We start from the raw sequence: 17,693 nt of genomic DNA, 5'->3' as shown, positions 1-17,693 counted from the left end.
GGTGTGGGGGATCAGAAATTTATTTTTGTCCTTTCATTAATCTATGTTGGTGCAGTCAATAAATGTGAATTTTTTCTGAAAAACAGAAAAACAAAAAACTTAATTTTGTGTATTTTTTAATGCTCTAAGCTCAGTAATTTTACTGCACGTGCTCCTTTGGGGAAAAATCAGTCACGTTAGAATAAACTGTAAAAACTAATTTTTATCCCATATTTATCATATAAAAATGTTCCTTCTCAATAATGGTTTCCTTTTTATCTTTGCTACTAAACTATCAATTTTTATATTAGCCCACTAGATGGGTGTTCAAATTTTTTTATTGAGAGCCTCTAGAAAAACAAAAAAATCCACCAAGACGCAGTTCAACTCACGCTGGAAAAGGTACGTCTTCCCCGGCCAGGACTGCTGTGGAGCCCCGTCTCTCATCTCGTCCGACAAAATCATTTTATTTTGATTGTGAGAGCAAAATATTCCTTGTAAAGTGCACAAGTGAACATTTAATATTAAAAAGGTGTTTTGAATTGGTTGCAAGCTGCAAAATGAAGACTGGAAGACTAATGTACTGGTAAGTGTGACTATAAAAAAGGCCTCTTTTTATTTACAGATCCTGAAGAGTCCAGCGTCAAATCCAGACTGGATTTTTTTTATTATCCAAAAAAAATTATTTTGGGGCGTATTGGGGGAAAGATAACTTTTTACAAAAATTGCCAAATCCTTTATTTTTTACAAAAGGCCCATAAAAAGAATTAAAAAAAAAGTATTTAATTAGATAATTTTATTTCAGGCCAAGATGGTTTTAAAGGAATGACTAGTTTTTTATGCAGAAAAGGAAATAAAGTATTTTTAAAACAGTTAAATAAGGTGGTCAATTATTGACTTAAAGAACATGAATGGTTATAAGTTTAAAACAATTTTAACGAATGTTGGATATTTTATTTGTGACTTATTTCTTTTAAAAAATTATTCCAAATTTGTTTAAATCAAAGGCAGACCCTTTATATTTTGATGATATTTAACCGTAATGAAACAACATAAAAACTGCACTTTATTTTTGCTTCAGCTGGGTTAATAATAATTTATATTCTTATGTATTTGAGAGAAACTTTGGTTATGAACTAATTAAAGTGGCAAACAGGTTAATGAACTACCTGTATTCACTGGTTAATCTGTTTTGCTCCTTGTATAAATAAAGGTTGAATGAATTAATGTAATAAAAGTAGTCTGTCAGTCATTTCATTCACACATTTACAGTAATTAAATTGAAGAGAAAATCAATGGAACTGTGTTTCTTTAGTAATTTTGAAGTTTGTAAGGACTCATTTCCATATCATTTTGTATCACAGCTACAAACAGCACATGGTGCAGTGATTGTAGTGAAGCTGTACCTTGTTCAGGGTCCTGACAGCAGCATACCTCAGCGCTGCTTTAGGGGAGCTGCAGAAGAGCTGCAACACTGCAAGGAGACTGTTTCAATTAGATTTACAGGATTTTAACTTCACAGTCTGCAGTTTTCTACATAGCAGCATCTAGCATTAGCAGCCATAAACACACAAGAGATTTGCATAGATAATGGTTAATATAAATAAAAAATTTAAAACTGAACAGCTAACCAGGTTATTGGGGCTGGTTATGTGCAACTACTAAAATTTGATGATACATGACTCCATCTTGACACTGAGGTCATGTTTAAAGGCTAAACAGTTGATAGTTCCCCAAAATGATTCACTACTATGATTGTGTTTTTAAAAAAAGTCAAAATGCTTAAACTCTAAATAGCATGCAGCTGGTTTGAAAAACCTGTTAACATGACACACACCATGAATGCTGCAAATGTGAAGCCAGTTTCAGATGTGTTGTAAAATGTGAGTGAACTGCTAACCTGACACAGCAGGAGCCAGCTCCCTGGCAGTACAGTTGGGCATGTGGACGATAGCAGAAGCAGCTTCATAAACCACCATCTCGTTCTTGTTTCTCAAACAGCTCTCAATGAAGTCAAACAATGGGCTGTCATGACTGCGAGTGGGAAAACAACGTGCATTTTGTCAGCACTTTATTTGATTAGAGAGAAATGACTGGTCAGTCCTAGAGTGTGCACATCTACTCACCCTGCCTCCGTCTCATCCAGAAGTTTGCTGGCAATACGGATCAGCATACAGTAGGCAAAGGGAGACTTGAGACCAGACTTGGTGAACTTGTTAAGCATCTTGGTCACAGCAAGACGGTCATTCTTCCTTAGATGATACAGCAGGCCGAGGGCATGGTACTAAAAGATGTGCAAAAATTTAAAACAAAAACAATTAAAAAATATATTTATTAGGGTTTCAAAACAACAGATTTATTAAATCCTCCTGCTTTCCCCACCTGGACCATGACGTTGTCACTGGAAGCAGCCTCCTGGGCTTCATTCACCCAGCGCTTCACCACATCATAGCTCATCTTCACCATGTGCTACATTGAAGCAAAGACATTCAACCATTTTCTTAACAAAAGCAGCTGGAACAAATAGGTTTTTATTTGAAAACAAATAAAATGAATAGATTTTTTTAATGGAATAGAAAGGTTCTGATTTCATACCAGAGAGGATACCAGAGCAGAACTGGACACACTGGGCACCTTGTCAACTATAGCCTGTTTCATGTACCTCTCAATGGCCTGCAGCATGGTGGTCTGAGGAGAAGAAAAACACCAACCACTTCTGCTTTAGTTTCAAAACAGAAACAAGAGTAACAGAAAATATTCCCCTTCTTGCACGGGAAGAGAATGAATGAGATGAACAAACGGATGAAAATTAGCTACTGTGCTAACTCCGGCATATTTACATTGATGCTTACTGCTGACATGTTGATTAATATGCATTGTCCTAATTTAAATAAAGAAATAAAATAAATAAATAAAAATTAAAAACCTGAAGACAGCACCACTCACATCTGTAATCCTACAAAGAGCTCTGATGGCTGGGCCTCTGTAAACATCTTCCTTCCCAGTCATGTCTTTGGTCAAGCTACAAAACGTAGCAAAAAAAAAAACCAAGATCACAAAATATAATTTAAATACCTAAAAAAAGACTTTCTGTACATTAGTTTTGTTAAAATCAATTTATTTTAATTTTGATCCATCTAAATGAAAATTGGTATAATGAATCAAATACATTTGATACTAAAAAAACATTTTACGCCATGACACATACCTGCTAGTGACAATGATGACATCCTCAGAGATGTTTGCCATTTCTTTGATAGTTAGGTAGCACATCCTCCTCAGGGTTTGCTAAAAAACAGAAAAAAAGCAAATTTGAGGGTGAAATACAAACTAATGTTGTATTGCTTGACTCGGAGTGAAATGTAAATTTGTGTCAAATACAAAAAACTGAATAAATAAATAGTTAATGTCTTACATCGTTGGACTGGAAGAGCCTTGTCATGGCAAAGAAAGCCTCGGTGGCCTCTGTGGTCCCAAAATGTTCTCCCTACACATTAAAATAAATAGCCATACATTTGTAAAATTAGGTTTTTAAAGCAATTTCTAGAGCTTTAAACAATATATATATATATAAACCTGGTTGAGGAGGTAGATGATCTTGGTGAGGATGTGGAGGCATCTTCTTGGATTGATGGGAGTTTCATTAAAGATACGAGCCTATGAACCGGAGAGGATTCTTTGTTTTATTTAAGGATTGGACCATGATTTTATTGTTCCTCATCGTCACTGCTGTCCTAAGTTTTAACATTATAAGTAGACATTACCTCTTGCAATACAGCACTTTTCTCCAGGTGCTGGAAAGGGTTTGACCCACTTCCTATGTGTCAAAACAAACGAATTACATTATCTATAGCCAAAAGAAAAGCTTCTCAAAGTGTACCAAATTAAACAAGACTTGATGCTGAAAGTTTTGTTTATATATTGAGCACAAACTAAACGCAGGTCTTTAGAGCCAACACTGACATTCTGCCGACACAGCTGACTCGATAGTACAATCAACTAAGATAAAAATGTAAAACAATTAAGTATTTTTAGTGTCAATCAACAAATTAGCGTTTTTATTGTCAAGTACCAATAAAACAAGTAAGAATATTTACGTGAAAACCACAGTCGAATTAGTAAAAAGGTATGTTCAATTTACTTGACAATTAGCTTTTGCTAGTGAGCTAATGCTAACAGCTAGCGGTCGCCTGCAGCGCATTTGACATCAACTGAATTCAGTCCAAAGTTTAATTACGACACTGTACATTAAAGCCGCTCTTACCAGACTCCTCGTCTTTCTTGTCAAATTTTTTAATCATTGTGTATGAACGAAGGAGACCCCGTCAGCCTCGGACATACGAAGAGCTACTTCCACGTCTCCAAAATGAAGCTTCACTTCCTGTCTGGGACTCCACGTCGACGGAAATGACGTCACTGAAAGTTCTGCATCCTGAGCAGCAAGAGGCGCTGCTGGCATACGTTTTTATTTTTTTACTTTATTTTATTTTATTTATTTACATTTGCTGGCATGCTGATTTCGTTTAACTATATTTTCTATTACCGGTCATTGGAAGTAAAAGGGTATGAAAAATACTGATAAATTGTTAGGCTTACTTGTATGTTTAGGTTGTGGATTCACATAAACGTTTAATCAGTAGTCAACACATTATTAAATAGTTTCAATGTGTAGCGATCTGTCACGAAAACAGCTAGCGGTCCCCTTTAGCGCATTTGACATCAACTCAGTTCAGTACAAAGTTTAATTAAGAAACAGTACCTTTAAAGGTGTTTTAGCGCCCTCTTGTGGTCAAAATACAAAATGACAGCATGTCAAAACTGCAGTTTAAGCTTCAAACTTTTTTCGCAGTGTAACTTATTTTACTGTCACGTTTCATCAGAAATGTCTTATTTGTAAAAACCTCGAAAACCTATAATTAACTACAACTAGTATAATTATTTTATTGAACAAATAAATATTTTTTCACGAGTGGGCTGCTAACTCAGATCTAAAGTCTGTAGTGTAGTTATCCAGAATAGCCACAAGAGGGAGACATCGTTCCGTGCACTCATTGAAGTCTGATGTTGGCGCGTTCCTAAAACTAAAAAATCTAGCATGTGCATTTTAGGTTTTATTTATTTTAAAAATCCAGCCGGTCTTGTATTACAATACTGTTTTAGAATACATATCTTTAATCTGATATGGGAGGCAATATTTAAAAGAAACCCTTGAAATACTAATAGTGCCGTTTAAAAATAAAGGTGTTTTAGTGCCCTCTTGTGGTAAAAATATAAAATGACAGCATGACAAAACTGCAGTTTGAGCTTCAAACTTTTTTTTCGCAATTTTCTCACGTTTATTTTTGTTCATTTCTAGCCAAGCACACCAAGTATTGATAATATTTACATGCTATAAGTCTTATCATGTTTAATGGATGTCATTGTACAAAAAGATTATACAAACACACAAATGTACGTGGTGGCGTCTGCTTTAGTTCAGGAAAAATAATCCTTTATTTGCAGTATAAAAATAAGAGACATCTGAAGAACACATACATTCACATGCATTTGCATTTTACTGTAATTCATGAGTTTTGGAGGTGATATGCTGAGAAATTTATAGACAAAGTGACTTATTTAAAAACTTTTAGCAAATAATAATAAAATATTCAATAAATAAAATACACGAAAAACAAAAAAATGTAAAACGTGTCAAGCAGTTCACAATTATTATCTAAAGTGTAGGGCCAACCTTTTTACATCAAACATTTAGTTTATTATTAAATGGAAGTCCTTCTTTAAAATAGTTCAAATAATAAATAAAATTGAAAATGAAAATAAACTCATTTAATTTCCTCTAAATAATCTATGGGCGAAATCAAATTCGTTTATTTTTACACACCCATTCTTCAGGTCATTCATCTAAACGTCAAAGCATTTTCAGAGTTGGATATTAAAAATAAATCAGTCTGGAGATGTTTCTGTTGGTTGTTGAGAATAAAAGCTGTGGTAACACAAACACGAGCGCAATGTTAGAAAATGTTTTCACCTTTAGACCATCTCCTCCAGGAGAGACAAATTATTTACTTGAGGAATAAAGAGTGATGATCACATTTTGCAGGACGGGGCCAATGCTGCTCGTGGATGTTTAATCATTTTATGAAACTTTCTCAGTGTTTTTGCTCATTTTCTCCGCCCGATCTGCGCCAGGAGACGCGCGTTCTCCGCCGCCTTGGCGCGCAGGTTCTTGGCTTTGGCCACGTCAAACAGGACGTTCATGATGTTGGTGGGGACGTCCAGGGACAGGGTGAGTCTGCTCCTCCGGTCCCCCTGGATGCTGTTGCGGAGCATCTGGCCCCTGAGCTTCGTCCGGCTCATGAAGCGGTAGTTTGCGGGACTTGAAGTCCTTTTTTCCCGGCTGGATTCAGCAGAGGAGGAGGGGAAAGCGGGGCTGAGATACTCCGCGGACTGCAGGAGGGACCCCCAGCTGTCTTCCTGGGAGTAGCCCGGTTCGTTCACGTCGCTCGGAACCCTGAGAGCCAGGTGGTTGCAGAGGAGGTCGGAGCGGCTCTGGAGGCGCAGGCACAGGCTGGAGGTCGGTGCGCACAGGACCGAGAGCAGCAGCAGGGTCTTCAGGGACGACAGCATGCTGTGTCCTCTGGGAGACAACAGGCAAGACAAAAGTCACCAAAAAGAAAACAAAATGGGATGGGGGGCAAAGTCCTGCAAACTTAATTCATGTTATAAACACCAAGGATAAGTTTACGCACCAGAGCAAGATGAACTTGTACAGAAAGGTGTTTTTTTCTTACCACTCTAATCCTATGACGAAGAATCCTGCTAGAGATTCTGCAAGGAACCCCCCGACTCTTCTGATCCCAAACCCAATCAAACTAAGAGCGTGTGCGGAGGTCAGCAGCGCGCACAGTCTCAGCGTCCATGCATGGGTTTAGTAGGAGACTTCAAACTGCAGCCCTACGCCAGCAACAACGTCATCCCTTTGACATTTGAGTTTCCTGTGAGCCATCTCATTGGTCCTCGAGCAGTGATGTCACGAAATGTTGTGACCTCCTGTTTGTAGACGAGATCTCACGACTTTGAGAAACTTTATGCAGCCTCAACTTCTACATCTGTCACGTGATCACACCTTTACAATTTTGTTTTCTGCTTCTCACTCAGCTCGATTGAACATTTTTCACTCACATCTATTTTTAGTTGATCACTTCTAAAGCAGTGGTTTTACAGGTTTCTTCAGTCAAACGTCAAGTTCAGAGAGAAAAAAATGAGAATTTTTTCCCAAACTAAAAGAAATGTAAACATTTTAGTTCATGAGATTAAAGCAAGAAGCATTAAACAACCTGATGATGGATGCAATAGTGACTGGATGTGTGGTGACAGCAAACAAGGTGTAAAAATGGAGGTAACGATGGGAGAATTAAACAAAATAATCTCCATCTGCAGTCAGAAGTTTACGCCCATTCATTACGAGCACAAATTATTTCAGGCACTATTAATGATTTATTTGAACAGTTCTTCCAGGCTGGAATGATTGAACAACAGACAGCTTTAATTAGCTTTAAGAACAGGATTTGAGCACACAATGTGGATTTTATTGTGATTTTTTTTCTAATCCACTGGACCAAATTGCTACAGGCTAATATCCATTAAACCTTCTAATGACTGTGATGCTGAAGGTCCCAGAATCTTCATGTAACCAGGACTAGTCAGTGCTCATTAGTGATCATGAGTAACTGTAGCTCTTCACCAGCATTTGACAGCACCAGTTGGAACAACCCAGGAAACACCAAGTCTACCATGAACAGGAAACTGTTCTAACTCCAGTGAAGTTACTTTCTATCCATGAAGTCACCGCTGCTCCAGCGTGAACACGGACAGTCTTCTGGAGACATCTTTGACGTCCAGACAAGACAAAGACTCAGATATTTGTCCCCAGTGACAATAAATACATATGGAGGAGTAAAAGTTATGCTTTCAAATGCAAGAACACTGTACCAGCTGTGAAGCACGGTGGTGGGAGTATTATGTTTTTGTACTGGTGTGTCACACAGTGAATGAAATGTTGGAGAAAAAATAAAACTAGATGCTTTCCCGAAATGACACAACTCTCTTCACTATTATTAAATTGACAAAACATTATTTGAATTTTGAACTCATTTGGACACCGTCAAGGGTTTTTACTCACCTCAGACAAAAACACTTGACCAGTTTGATAATGGGTTTTGATGTTGGGTCTTTATAGCTGATTTCTGACCAGTTTGTTTCATTAAGTAAAAAAGGCAGTTTAGTAAAAATCTAGTAAAATAAAATTGTCCATTTTCCAAGTAATGAGAACTACAAAAGTCAATTTCTGGATAGATACGATTCATGTCTAATCATATAGCGTACATATTTGACTGGTTGTGGCGACACCTAAAGAAGGAAAAGCCAAAAGAAGAAGGAGAGTTAATGGTTAGAAGCCAGTCTCTCACAAAGCTCAACATTACTTAATAAGCCTTGAAAAAAAAAGTAGAATATCTCATGCATAATTGTAGGTTTGAAAGCGTTATTAACAACTTCAACTTCTCTCAAAGCTCATATGAAGTGCGTAAAAAGTAATTCTTACAGATTTATGAGGCGTCCTCTCACGTGGGAGTGCATTACTGTGCAGCATCGTGACTCATATGAAGATAGCCACAGGAGGCTTGTTCATATGAGACTCCTCCGTCAGATTCAGATGACATTTTTCAAGAATGTACCTGTGAGATCTAAATTAGAAAGTTGCCAATATGAGATCTGAAACCATTTTTTAAATTTCCACTTACGGCATTTCCTGGGATTAACTTGCTTTTCTGTTTTTAATAGTAAAAAAAAAAAAAAAAACCTGCATTCAGATCGTGCTGCCTCCATATGAGCACCCACTGGAATCCCCTACCACTGCTGAGCAGGTCTGATGGAGGGTGACTGAGTCCCCGTTGGCCTCTCGTCTGGCTTCCAGCCTGACCGTAACACCCCCCACCACAGGAACATATGTGGCGATGACAGTGGCAACAGGGCCACCTGCTTTGTTCTTATTCTCAGATTGTAGGGCAATAAAATAAATATGTTGAAGTTAACTTATGGGGCAAAAGTAAACAATGGGGGGGGGGAAAAATCACAAACAATATTTAATTTTTCAGTAGCATTACATGATGACATTAAAAAATTTCTAAAGGGTGATTAAAACATTACAAACTTATGTCATGAGAAAAAAAAAACAGTCCACCCTTATTTGGTCTTTACCAAGATCTGAAATGATTCAAATCTAACCTCAAGCTACAAAAACAGCAGATTCCACACGGTTATTTTCTATTAAACTAAAAAAAACAACAAGAAAATTAGGAAAACTAAGCCCACTCTTGTTACTGATCAGACCATCAGTGTGTTGACATTCAGAAAAGCAGGAGTTCAGCTGCTCTGGAGCATACAGGTGTGTGTTAGCACAACACCAGGCAGGAAAGACATCAGCAATGACCTTAGAGAAGCAACGTTGCTGCCCATCAATCTGGCAAGTGTTAAAGGTCATATCCAAATAATTTAGTCTACCGTTCTGCACAGAGAAATGATATTCACAAGTGGAGGACCTTCAGGACATTTGACAATTTTCCAAAGCGCGGATGTTGCAGCAAATTCACCCTGATGTCAGGGCGCAATGTTGAGAGGAAACTAGATGCATCTGAAACACTTCTGGGACAATGTCTGTTGGACAGATGACACCAAGGTAGAGATGTTTGCCCATAATGTGCAGAGCTAAGCAGTATATCTGGACTAACTGCTTGTTTTGAGGCCATGACACTTTGCAGCCATTGAGTCAACCATTATATTTATTTTATTAATATCTTTTTACCAAGAAATTCCCATTGCAATCACAAATCTCTTCTGCAAGAGCCTGGACCTGAAGGCAGCTTGTGGGAGGAAACCAGAGCACCTGGGGAAAACAACACAAGGAGAACATACAGGAAGACCCCAGGTCCAAACTGGGGGTCAAACCCAGGACCCTCTTGCTGTGAAGCAACAGTGCTAACCACTAAGCTGTGGTGTGTCTCAACCATGGACAGCTCTGCTAAAACCAAATAATGCAACAAGACAATGATCCCAAATGAGCAACTACATCTATAACCAAATGGCTGAGAAAGAAAAAAGAACTGACAGTGTATACTGGTTCCAGACCTCAACCTGGTTAAAATTTTGCGATGGGCTGTGCAGAAATGAACGTCTACAAACCTCAAAGAACCGAAGCAACGTTAAAAAGAAGCGTAGGTCCTCCACAACAACGTGACCGATAAAGTCATATGTATAAACTCACTACTTCACGGTACAGCAGGTTGCAAAAGTTGTTGAATCATTGGTGGACTTAAGTTTTTTACAGTTTGTTTACAGTAAAATGACATGATGGAATCTGTTGTGTTTTTGTACACTCATTACAAGATGTAAATAATTTTATAACTTGGCAAAGATCAGCTCATAATACACTGAAAGAGAGTGGACGTCCCTTTTCCCCATGACTGTAAATGTTTCAGTAAATCAGTAGAAAACCACAGTTTTACAGTAAAAACAACATTAGCATAAATAAAGGCAATGCAAAATACAAAACTAACATTATACTTAGTTATGTACACAGTTCAGCATCATGTAGGCTTCATTTTTTAATGTTTGCTCACTGTGAAAGAACAGTTCTGGCAATTTCCACATCTGTACTGTTTTCACATTGTTGAAGGAAAACCATGCGGCTGCATCAGCTGTGGGACAGTACGTCCCCCGTGTGATCTGAAGGGTTTCCTGCTGCTCCGCTCTCCATCACACAACAACTTTGGCACTCCTGTTTAGAAGTGAACTGGTTTCGGTTGCCGCCACAGCCTCCGTACACAAACGGCCGGCATTCCCCCGACTGGACATGGAAGTACCAGAGCAGGACGTAGTCTGAACAGGATCCTTCTGACATCAGCTCCGAACAGCGCTCTGCCATTAAAACAAGTAAGGTAAATAAGCCATCAACACAAGTTGTGGACTTTTATTATTTCATCACCACCTGGTAATATAAGAAATTATTTTAAGCTCGATCTTTAAAAAAGTGGTCTCATTTTTGTTCTCCTCCTACTTTATTATTTCAGCTCGTTACTCATAAATGATATTTAAACAAGTAAAGGAAAAAACACTGAGCGTGTAGTCAAGGGAAATAAAGAAAAGAAGAAAATCTGTTGTCTTGGCCACTCACCAGCATCCTTTGTTCCAAACACCCTTCTTTTCCTCCTCTCTGTCCATGCCACAGTTCCTCCCTCATGAGACTCTAAAGACAGAAATAAAGTCCATCAGAAGTCGGACTTTTTCTGGACTCGGCCTTCAAAAGAACAAGAAATATTCTCTCTCACTGGACCAGAGAGGACTTAATGAGTGCCGGCAGCAGTTTTGGCTCATTTGAATGCATTCGAGTGTTGTGGAGCATCAGTTCATTCATTTTCAAACTTTAAACTGTTAAGTGGTTCTTGAATTATTTTGCTAACAGACAAACAGAGTTGACTCCAACGGTTAATGCGAACGTCATGAGCAATTAGTTGTTCTTGGAGCAACTCTCAGCTAGAAACACACCAAACTTTAACTCAATATCTATAAAATTGATTGACTGGCGGCCATTTGTTATGTTTATTATTGTCAGTTCGCTGTGGCGGCCATTTTAACTTGAGTTAGCTCCAGCAGGTAATAAAATACCATATTTTTCAGACAATAAGCTGCACCTGATTATAAGGTGCATTCAGCGAAACAAAACAGATACGTCAAACTTTATTCAACTCATTCACAATAACCACATAAAATCGGTTCGAGGTCAGTAAGCACAACCAGAATTCATACATAAGGTGCACCGGATTATAAAACTCTGTTGATTTTTGAGAAAATTAAAGGATTTTAAGTGCACCTTATAGTCTGAAAAATACGGTATCTCCAATGCTTACTTTCAACATTACACACAAACACCGTTTGGTGAAGGGCAATAAATATAACGGTGATCTAAACATTAAACATAACAAAATTAGACTGCCATTAATATCAGACCATAAACAAAAACCTTATTAGGTGAAATCCATGCTGCGTAGATGATTCATGTATAAAATGTAACCTTAAAGCCACAAATCTTGAAAATAGAAATTTGTTAAATACATAAAAACAAAAACACTAAAGTGAATATTAAATAGAGACATGACTCAAAACATAAAGAAACTCAAGAGGTCCTAAAAAGGTTAAAATTAACTGTAAATAAAGCGTGAAAATCAAACATTAGAAATGAAGGCAATGTTTTTGCCTCAGTCAAAGTCATTTCATTAGTTATTTTTCATGGGTGATTTAAAACCTTTGATTTTCTGCTGTTACACAAATGACTCTTGTGCTCCTCAGCCCAGCATCTTTGCCTCAAGGTGAACTTTTTGAAATGCATCCACATGAAAAGTGAGGATATTTAATCTGTGCATCACTACGCATGCCACTTCCCGTGCTGTAAAACCACAGATCTATTAAAAAAACCCTGCAGAACCGTTTTATTTAATTCTTTTGATTTCTCCAAATTCATGAGTAAATATTAGACTGAAATGACGGACAGCTGTAACTCTTATTATACCGGCTGGCGTTGACACTGAGCAATGGCAGCCTCAGGCTTTGATTAGCTGTCTGGTTTATTTTCCTGAAGCAAGAATTACAAATAGCTTCAGATTCAGAAAATGATTTCTGCCTGCAGCTACATTCACTAATAAGGTTTAACTTTCTACTGCATTTTTAGAGACAACAAAACTGTATTTATAATTCAAATGTTGTTTATTTTTTTATTTACTTTTTACTTTTTTAGTATTTAGGTGTGTAAAGATGAATTCAGAAATATGAGAGATGGTCACGACTGACATCAAACATGCTTTGATGGACTTGATTTGAGCATATTTTAAATTTACTCCATGGTATGATAAAAACAAATTGTGTTTTAACCCTAGTTATTGCATCCATAGTTTTGTTGGGATTTGTTTCAGTAAATTTTGATAAGACACTTTCAGTTTTATAAATTCAGAAGTGCCATCATTACCTTTGGACACTTTAAGTCTAAACTGTTTAAGTGATGTTTGCACGGTCATCATCTCACACAACAAAACCATAAACTGGACTTTTCATCTGCTCCACATAAGTTTCAGCTATGGGGTTGTTTAGCCTCACATTTGGCCACACTCTGTGTGTTTGGCCTGGAGCTACGAAGCTGTTAACACTGATTTATTTGTGTATTTCAGTCCTTACCAGTAGAGTTTGGCAACTTCTTTTCTTCTGTAAGCTTCATAGAAGGACCTATTTCTCTAAAAGTGTCTCTGTATATTTTCGCTTTGTGTTTCTCTTCCTCATGAAGATCACTGGTGATGGAAAATACTGCATCCTCCAGATTATTTTTACTTTTTGTGATTGCAGATGTTGCATCTGGATCCACAGACTTTACCATAAACTTGTATTCCAATCCTGCAAAAATAAAATAAAATAAAATAAAAGACAGAGTCTGAGTTACACAAACACCAGTCACAAATTTAAATTTTCTTTAACCTCAAAAAGTCAGTAAAAAAGTCACATCACTGAACTATAGTTTAACAGCTGTAATAGGAAAAGGAAAACTTGTGAATGATAGTGAGAAATCGTGAAATGTTCTGGTTTAGCTCAAATCTTTGTCACACATATAATGTTACATATTGTTATGAAATAAACAGAAACAAGTGCTTCACTTTGAAGTTCAGATTTATGCTTATTACACAGAAACTAAAACAGATTTGTCATGGTGAATATTCATAACTGTCCAATTATTATACAATTATCTTAAAAAAAGGTTTGACCTGATGGTATAAAACCTTTAGAACAACAACTGAAGCCAATTTACATGTATTTCATTGAACTTTGAAGATTAAAAACACAATCTTATTTACAATAATTATGGCTAAGTTAGGACATTTTACCTCCATTTTGACCAGTTTTGAACTTGAAACAGCACCAACACAAACACTTGACATTTCACATTCACACATCACGCATTGGACTCTTTATTATGTTGTCGTATAAATGTACTTAATAAAACTGCACAGAATTGACCTATTTATTATTTCAGTTAAAAGCTGTTGCTGTGATGAAAAGCAGGATTTAATGAACTTTAGTCTAAGGGCACTTTAAAGTGTGAAGGTTGTTAGAAATGAAGTTTTTATGTGTACACATTTTCATATTAGGTCAAATTAAAACGTCCCCTGTGGAAAAGATGTGTTTCATGTGTTTTTGTACGTGCGTGGATTTGTAGGAAGGCGTCCCTCCTAATTGCACGCTCGTGTTTGTGAATGGCTTTACTGTTGCTGGCACCATGGTGTGTGTTCCTCAGAGAGAACATAACAGATGGCTCAACACACATGGGTGCCATGCTGCTGCCACAGGAGCTCTACAACAAATAGCCACATGCTACACACACACATAGACACACACACACATACTTACAATATGCAGGCCTTTTTAGAAACACATGTTTATTCGCACACAGACACTCTCCAGGATCCAAACTGTGCTGTACAGTCGATGTGTGCACACTCTTACCACACTTTTCTACCACCTCCTGAGTCACGAGCTCCTTCACTTCTTCTGCCTTCACACAGAGGAAAACAATATTTAAGAGACCAGCTAGTCTTTAACTAATTTACCGTTTAAAATTTTTTAATGAGTCATTATAATACGGACGTACCGAGAGCCCAGGTTCTCCTTTGTCTCCCTTTGATCCTTCAACACCCACTGAACCCTTGAGAAATAAAAATAAAGACTAATATTCATATATGTATATATTTACAGTCTATTTTGATGGTTTACTGTTTTTTCTTATGAACCAAAGGACTGTACGAGCAAACATGACACACCAATACTGATGTATTACTCACAAAAATGCACAATGTCTATCGTTTTGTGAGGAATTGCTGTTTTAACCATTAAAAACAAGTATGTTGAAAGTCGCAACAGTATTAGAAGGATCTGTCATCTCTGCCTACTCATTCACAGAAACCACTAACTCACTCATTTTACTAAGACTTAAAATGATGATAAAAAATTAGGTTAAGCAGCCCATGGGGAGTTTGTAAGAGGATATGATCAAAATTATGATTTCTCTGCTTAAGGCCCTTCTGATGATGTTAGTCCTCTTATTCACATATGCACTTCTTATTTATGTAAATTAGTGACAATAATTTGGGAATAAAGTTGTGGAAAAATCCCGGATTTTGTCAGAAAATGTGTTGCTCCAAGGATCCAAGATGCAGACACACAGGCAGTAATATTGCCTGGTACAACTTTAATAAAATAAACAGCTGACAGAGCAGCAAACTTACCAATACAAAAGTTACGCACTTGGCAAAACCAGAAACAAGGAATAAAAAACGTCAAACAATGTGATGAACAATAGCTGAATGAGAACTGGGAGGATAAATCTGTTGAGAAAAGTGATTAGTGATTGAGTGCAGCTGAAGCTAGAGGGCAGATTGGTGTGAATGATAAATTGAAGGCAAGGCTGACTGAGGGAACTACAGATAATGACTCGGGGAGGAACAAAGTAACAGAAAACAAGATGAACACAGAGAATCTCAAAATAAAACTAGGAAAAGTATGGCTGAAAAACAACCAGCGCAATAAAACATAACCTCCCAAAGACAAAACGTCGAGAATCATGACAGACGTCTGCATGAAAAATGACACAGCAGACCTTAAGTGCTCAAAATATCCAGAGTCTGAACTTTCATCAGTTTTTTATTTAAATAATAATAAATAACAATAAAGCAATCTAACCAGTTTTTACTTTGGTTCTGGAGCTCAAACTAAAGAGGAGCTAAAACGTTGACTGATGGCAGATTTGCAAGTGATACAAGAAAGAGTGTTCATAAATATATCTCACACTCTCTCCTCGATGTCCAGGTGTCCCTGGTGTTCCCTTCGGACACAGCTTCGATCTGCCTCTTCTGCCCCTTTCACCCTGTTTAAGAAAAGCACACAAAGAAAAATAAATCTCTTAAGACAAGTTCTCTGTGCCCACAAAGACAAATCCATGACAGGATGTCAAATCTGTACCTTTTAAATAATCTGAAAGACAGATTAAATAGATGCATCCTTGGAATATCCTCATTAGTGGTTTCAAGCCACTCTCTGTTACCACAGAAAGTCTGGTAATTGTGGCTGAAAGGATGTAATTGAGTAAGATATTACTTGAAAGCTGTAGGCAGAAATAGACTTCTGTGTGTGTGCATGTTAATTGGGGACATGTCTCTGCTGTCTCTGCTGCTGCCACTCTCCCACAAAGACACAATGACTGTAATCAAGCTGCGCTCATCCTCGTCATGCATTTTCAGTCGCTTCTTATTGTGTTTTTCATGTGAAATAAAATAAATAGTTGTGAAAATGTGTGAAGGTAGTTCATATATTATAGTATTATTATAGTCTATATGTATTCCTGCTGGCTCTTGACGAAGGCGGACGCTCCCTCCCGCTCCTGCTGCCCTCCTGCTTTGCTCTTTGTCTTGTGAACCCTATCGGAGCTTCTCTTTACATATCTTCCGAATTGTAAATTATGGATCTGGTCAGCTGGTCTCTCAATGCAATTGATACATTTTTCTTAATGAGAAGACAGGGCGAAAGAGAGCCTTCTTGCCCTGATAGGACACTTGTAGCTGGATACACGATGGATTCCTGGGGGCAGTGGAAGATCATGTGCATGTCCGTATTGTCCATTAAGGATGTGGAAGATGCGTATATAATTGGATTTATGATAGCATGACTTCTGCTCTTTGGAGTTGGCGATTACCTGGCATATCAACAAAAATGGAAAACGTCAGCAGCTGTTCTGGCCATTGTAAGACTGCCTGGCTTGTGTGAAGGAATGTGCCGAGTGGCGAGCACTCAGACTCAGATGCTGTGTGAGCTGAGTCGTAAGTTGGACGCGATTGCTGAGAATCTCTGGCCACTTGCGGCTCCTGAAACTCGCTGGCAAGAAGGAATTGACCTTGGAGAAGCTACAAGCTCGGCCCGGCGGTGTGGATCACAAAATTTGGCTATTTGGAGTCGACATTGAGACATACCAGTAGAACTATAAGGCAGAAAGAAATCAAGCAGAGTCAGCCTGACCCAAAAAACTGTTGTTATCTGAAACTGGCTCCCCCGTGTTGGCCTTGAATTGGCCAACCATCCCAAACTCTCCTGGATATTATGTGAACAAGAAGCTCTGCTCCACCCCTCCCCTATACCTGCTCCCTTCCTGAGGTGATCTCTGGGCCTGTATCAGAGCTGAGTCAGCTGATAGACACTGCATCATCTCTTACCAGGACTGGGGACTATCTGGCATTGTCCACGGTCAAACTCACCACCTCTGTCGTCCTTCCTCATGCATATACAGTATGTATCATGATGTCATCAGTATGTTTCTTGTTTCTGTGCTCTTTTTTTTTGCAACTTTCACATTGTGTCCTGTCTAGGACTCAGTGTGAGATATGATTTTTTTAAAATACCTCCCCTTCCCCCTGTGTTTCTCTTTTCCTATCTAAACAAAAAAGACTGCACCTCCCATGGGGCTGTGGCCTCAGACCCCTCCGTCCTCCCCATGTCTGTTTGCTTATGTTTTACTTGGATGGGCTGTACTGAAATGCAATTTCGTTGTGATTCGGTGCAATGACAATTAAGCT

At 38.0% G+C, this 17,693-nt stretch overlaps 3 protein-coding genes across 3 annotated transcripts in view; all 3 read right to left on the bottom strand.

The window, feature by feature from the left end:
- The window catches only part of copg2 (COPI coat complex subunit gamma 2), a 9,949-nt gene extending 5,576 nt beyond the window's left edge, over nt 1-4,373 (bottom strand). The window contains exons 1-11 of the mRNA XM_037695873.1: nt 4,244-4,373; nt 3,744-3,796; nt 3,556-3,636; nt 3,395-3,466; nt 3,188-3,267; nt 2,926-3,001; nt 2,575-2,667; nt 2,362-2,448; nt 2,106-2,263; nt 1,880-2,013; nt 1,386-1,453 (exon numbers count right to left, since the gene is read on the bottom strand). Coding sequence (XP_037551801.1) covers nt 1,386-1,453; nt 1,880-2,013; nt 2,106-2,263; nt 2,362-2,448; nt 2,575-2,667; nt 2,926-3,001; nt 3,188-3,267; nt 3,395-3,466; nt 3,556-3,636; nt 3,744-3,796; nt 4,244-4,280 — 939 coding nt within the window. The 5' untranslated portion in view covers nt 4,281-4,373. The remainder of the gene's footprint in view (nt 1-1,385; nt 1,454-1,879; nt 2,014-2,105; nt 2,264-2,361; nt 2,449-2,574; nt 2,668-2,925; nt 3,002-3,187; nt 3,268-3,394; nt 3,467-3,555; nt 3,637-3,743; nt 3,797-4,243) is intronic.
- A 1,768-nt stretch (nt 4,374-6,141) lies between these two features.
- On the bottom strand, nt 6,142-6,606 carry ucn3l (urocortin 3, like). The gene has a single exon (XM_037695786.1). It carries the CDS (start codon nt 6,604-6,606, stop codon nt 6,142-6,144), a length of 465 nt encoding a protein of 154 aa, XP_037551714.1.
- A 4,123-nt stretch (nt 6,607-10,729) lies between these two features.
- Nucleotides 10,730-17,693, bottom strand: part of col7a1l (collagen type VII alpha 1-like) — a 67,243-nt gene continuing 60,279 nt past the window's right edge. Inside the window, exons 103-108 of the mRNA XM_037696170.1 lie at nt 15,917-15,994; nt 14,723-14,776; nt 14,578-14,626; nt 13,261-13,473; nt 11,210-11,281; nt 10,730-10,953 (exon numbers count right to left, since the gene is read on the bottom strand). Coding sequence (XP_037552098.1) covers nt 10,730-10,953; nt 11,210-11,281; nt 13,261-13,473; nt 14,578-14,626; nt 14,723-14,776; nt 15,917-15,994 — 690 coding nt within the window. The remainder of the gene's footprint in view (nt 10,954-11,209; nt 11,282-13,260; nt 13,474-14,577; nt 14,627-14,722; nt 14,777-15,916; nt 15,995-17,693) is intronic.

This window comes from Nematolebias whitei, chromosome 22, assembly GCF_014905685.2.
Source record: "Nematolebias whitei isolate Nwh7 chromosome 22, NemWhi1, whole genome shotgun sequence".
Classification (NCBI taxonomy): domain Eukaryota; kingdom Metazoa; phylum Chordata; class Actinopteri; order Cyprinodontiformes; family Rivulidae; genus Nematolebias; species Nematolebias whitei.
The sequence above is the reverse complement of the archived record's forward strand: the minus strand, read 5'-3'. Positions and strand labels throughout refer to the sequence as shown.

What these genes read in the sequence shown, in the direction of transcription:
- ucn3l (XM_037695786.1), bottom strand. Translation starts at nt 6,606, where the DNA reads ATGCTGTCGTCCCTGAAGACCCTGCTGCTGCTCTCGGTCCTGTGCGCA.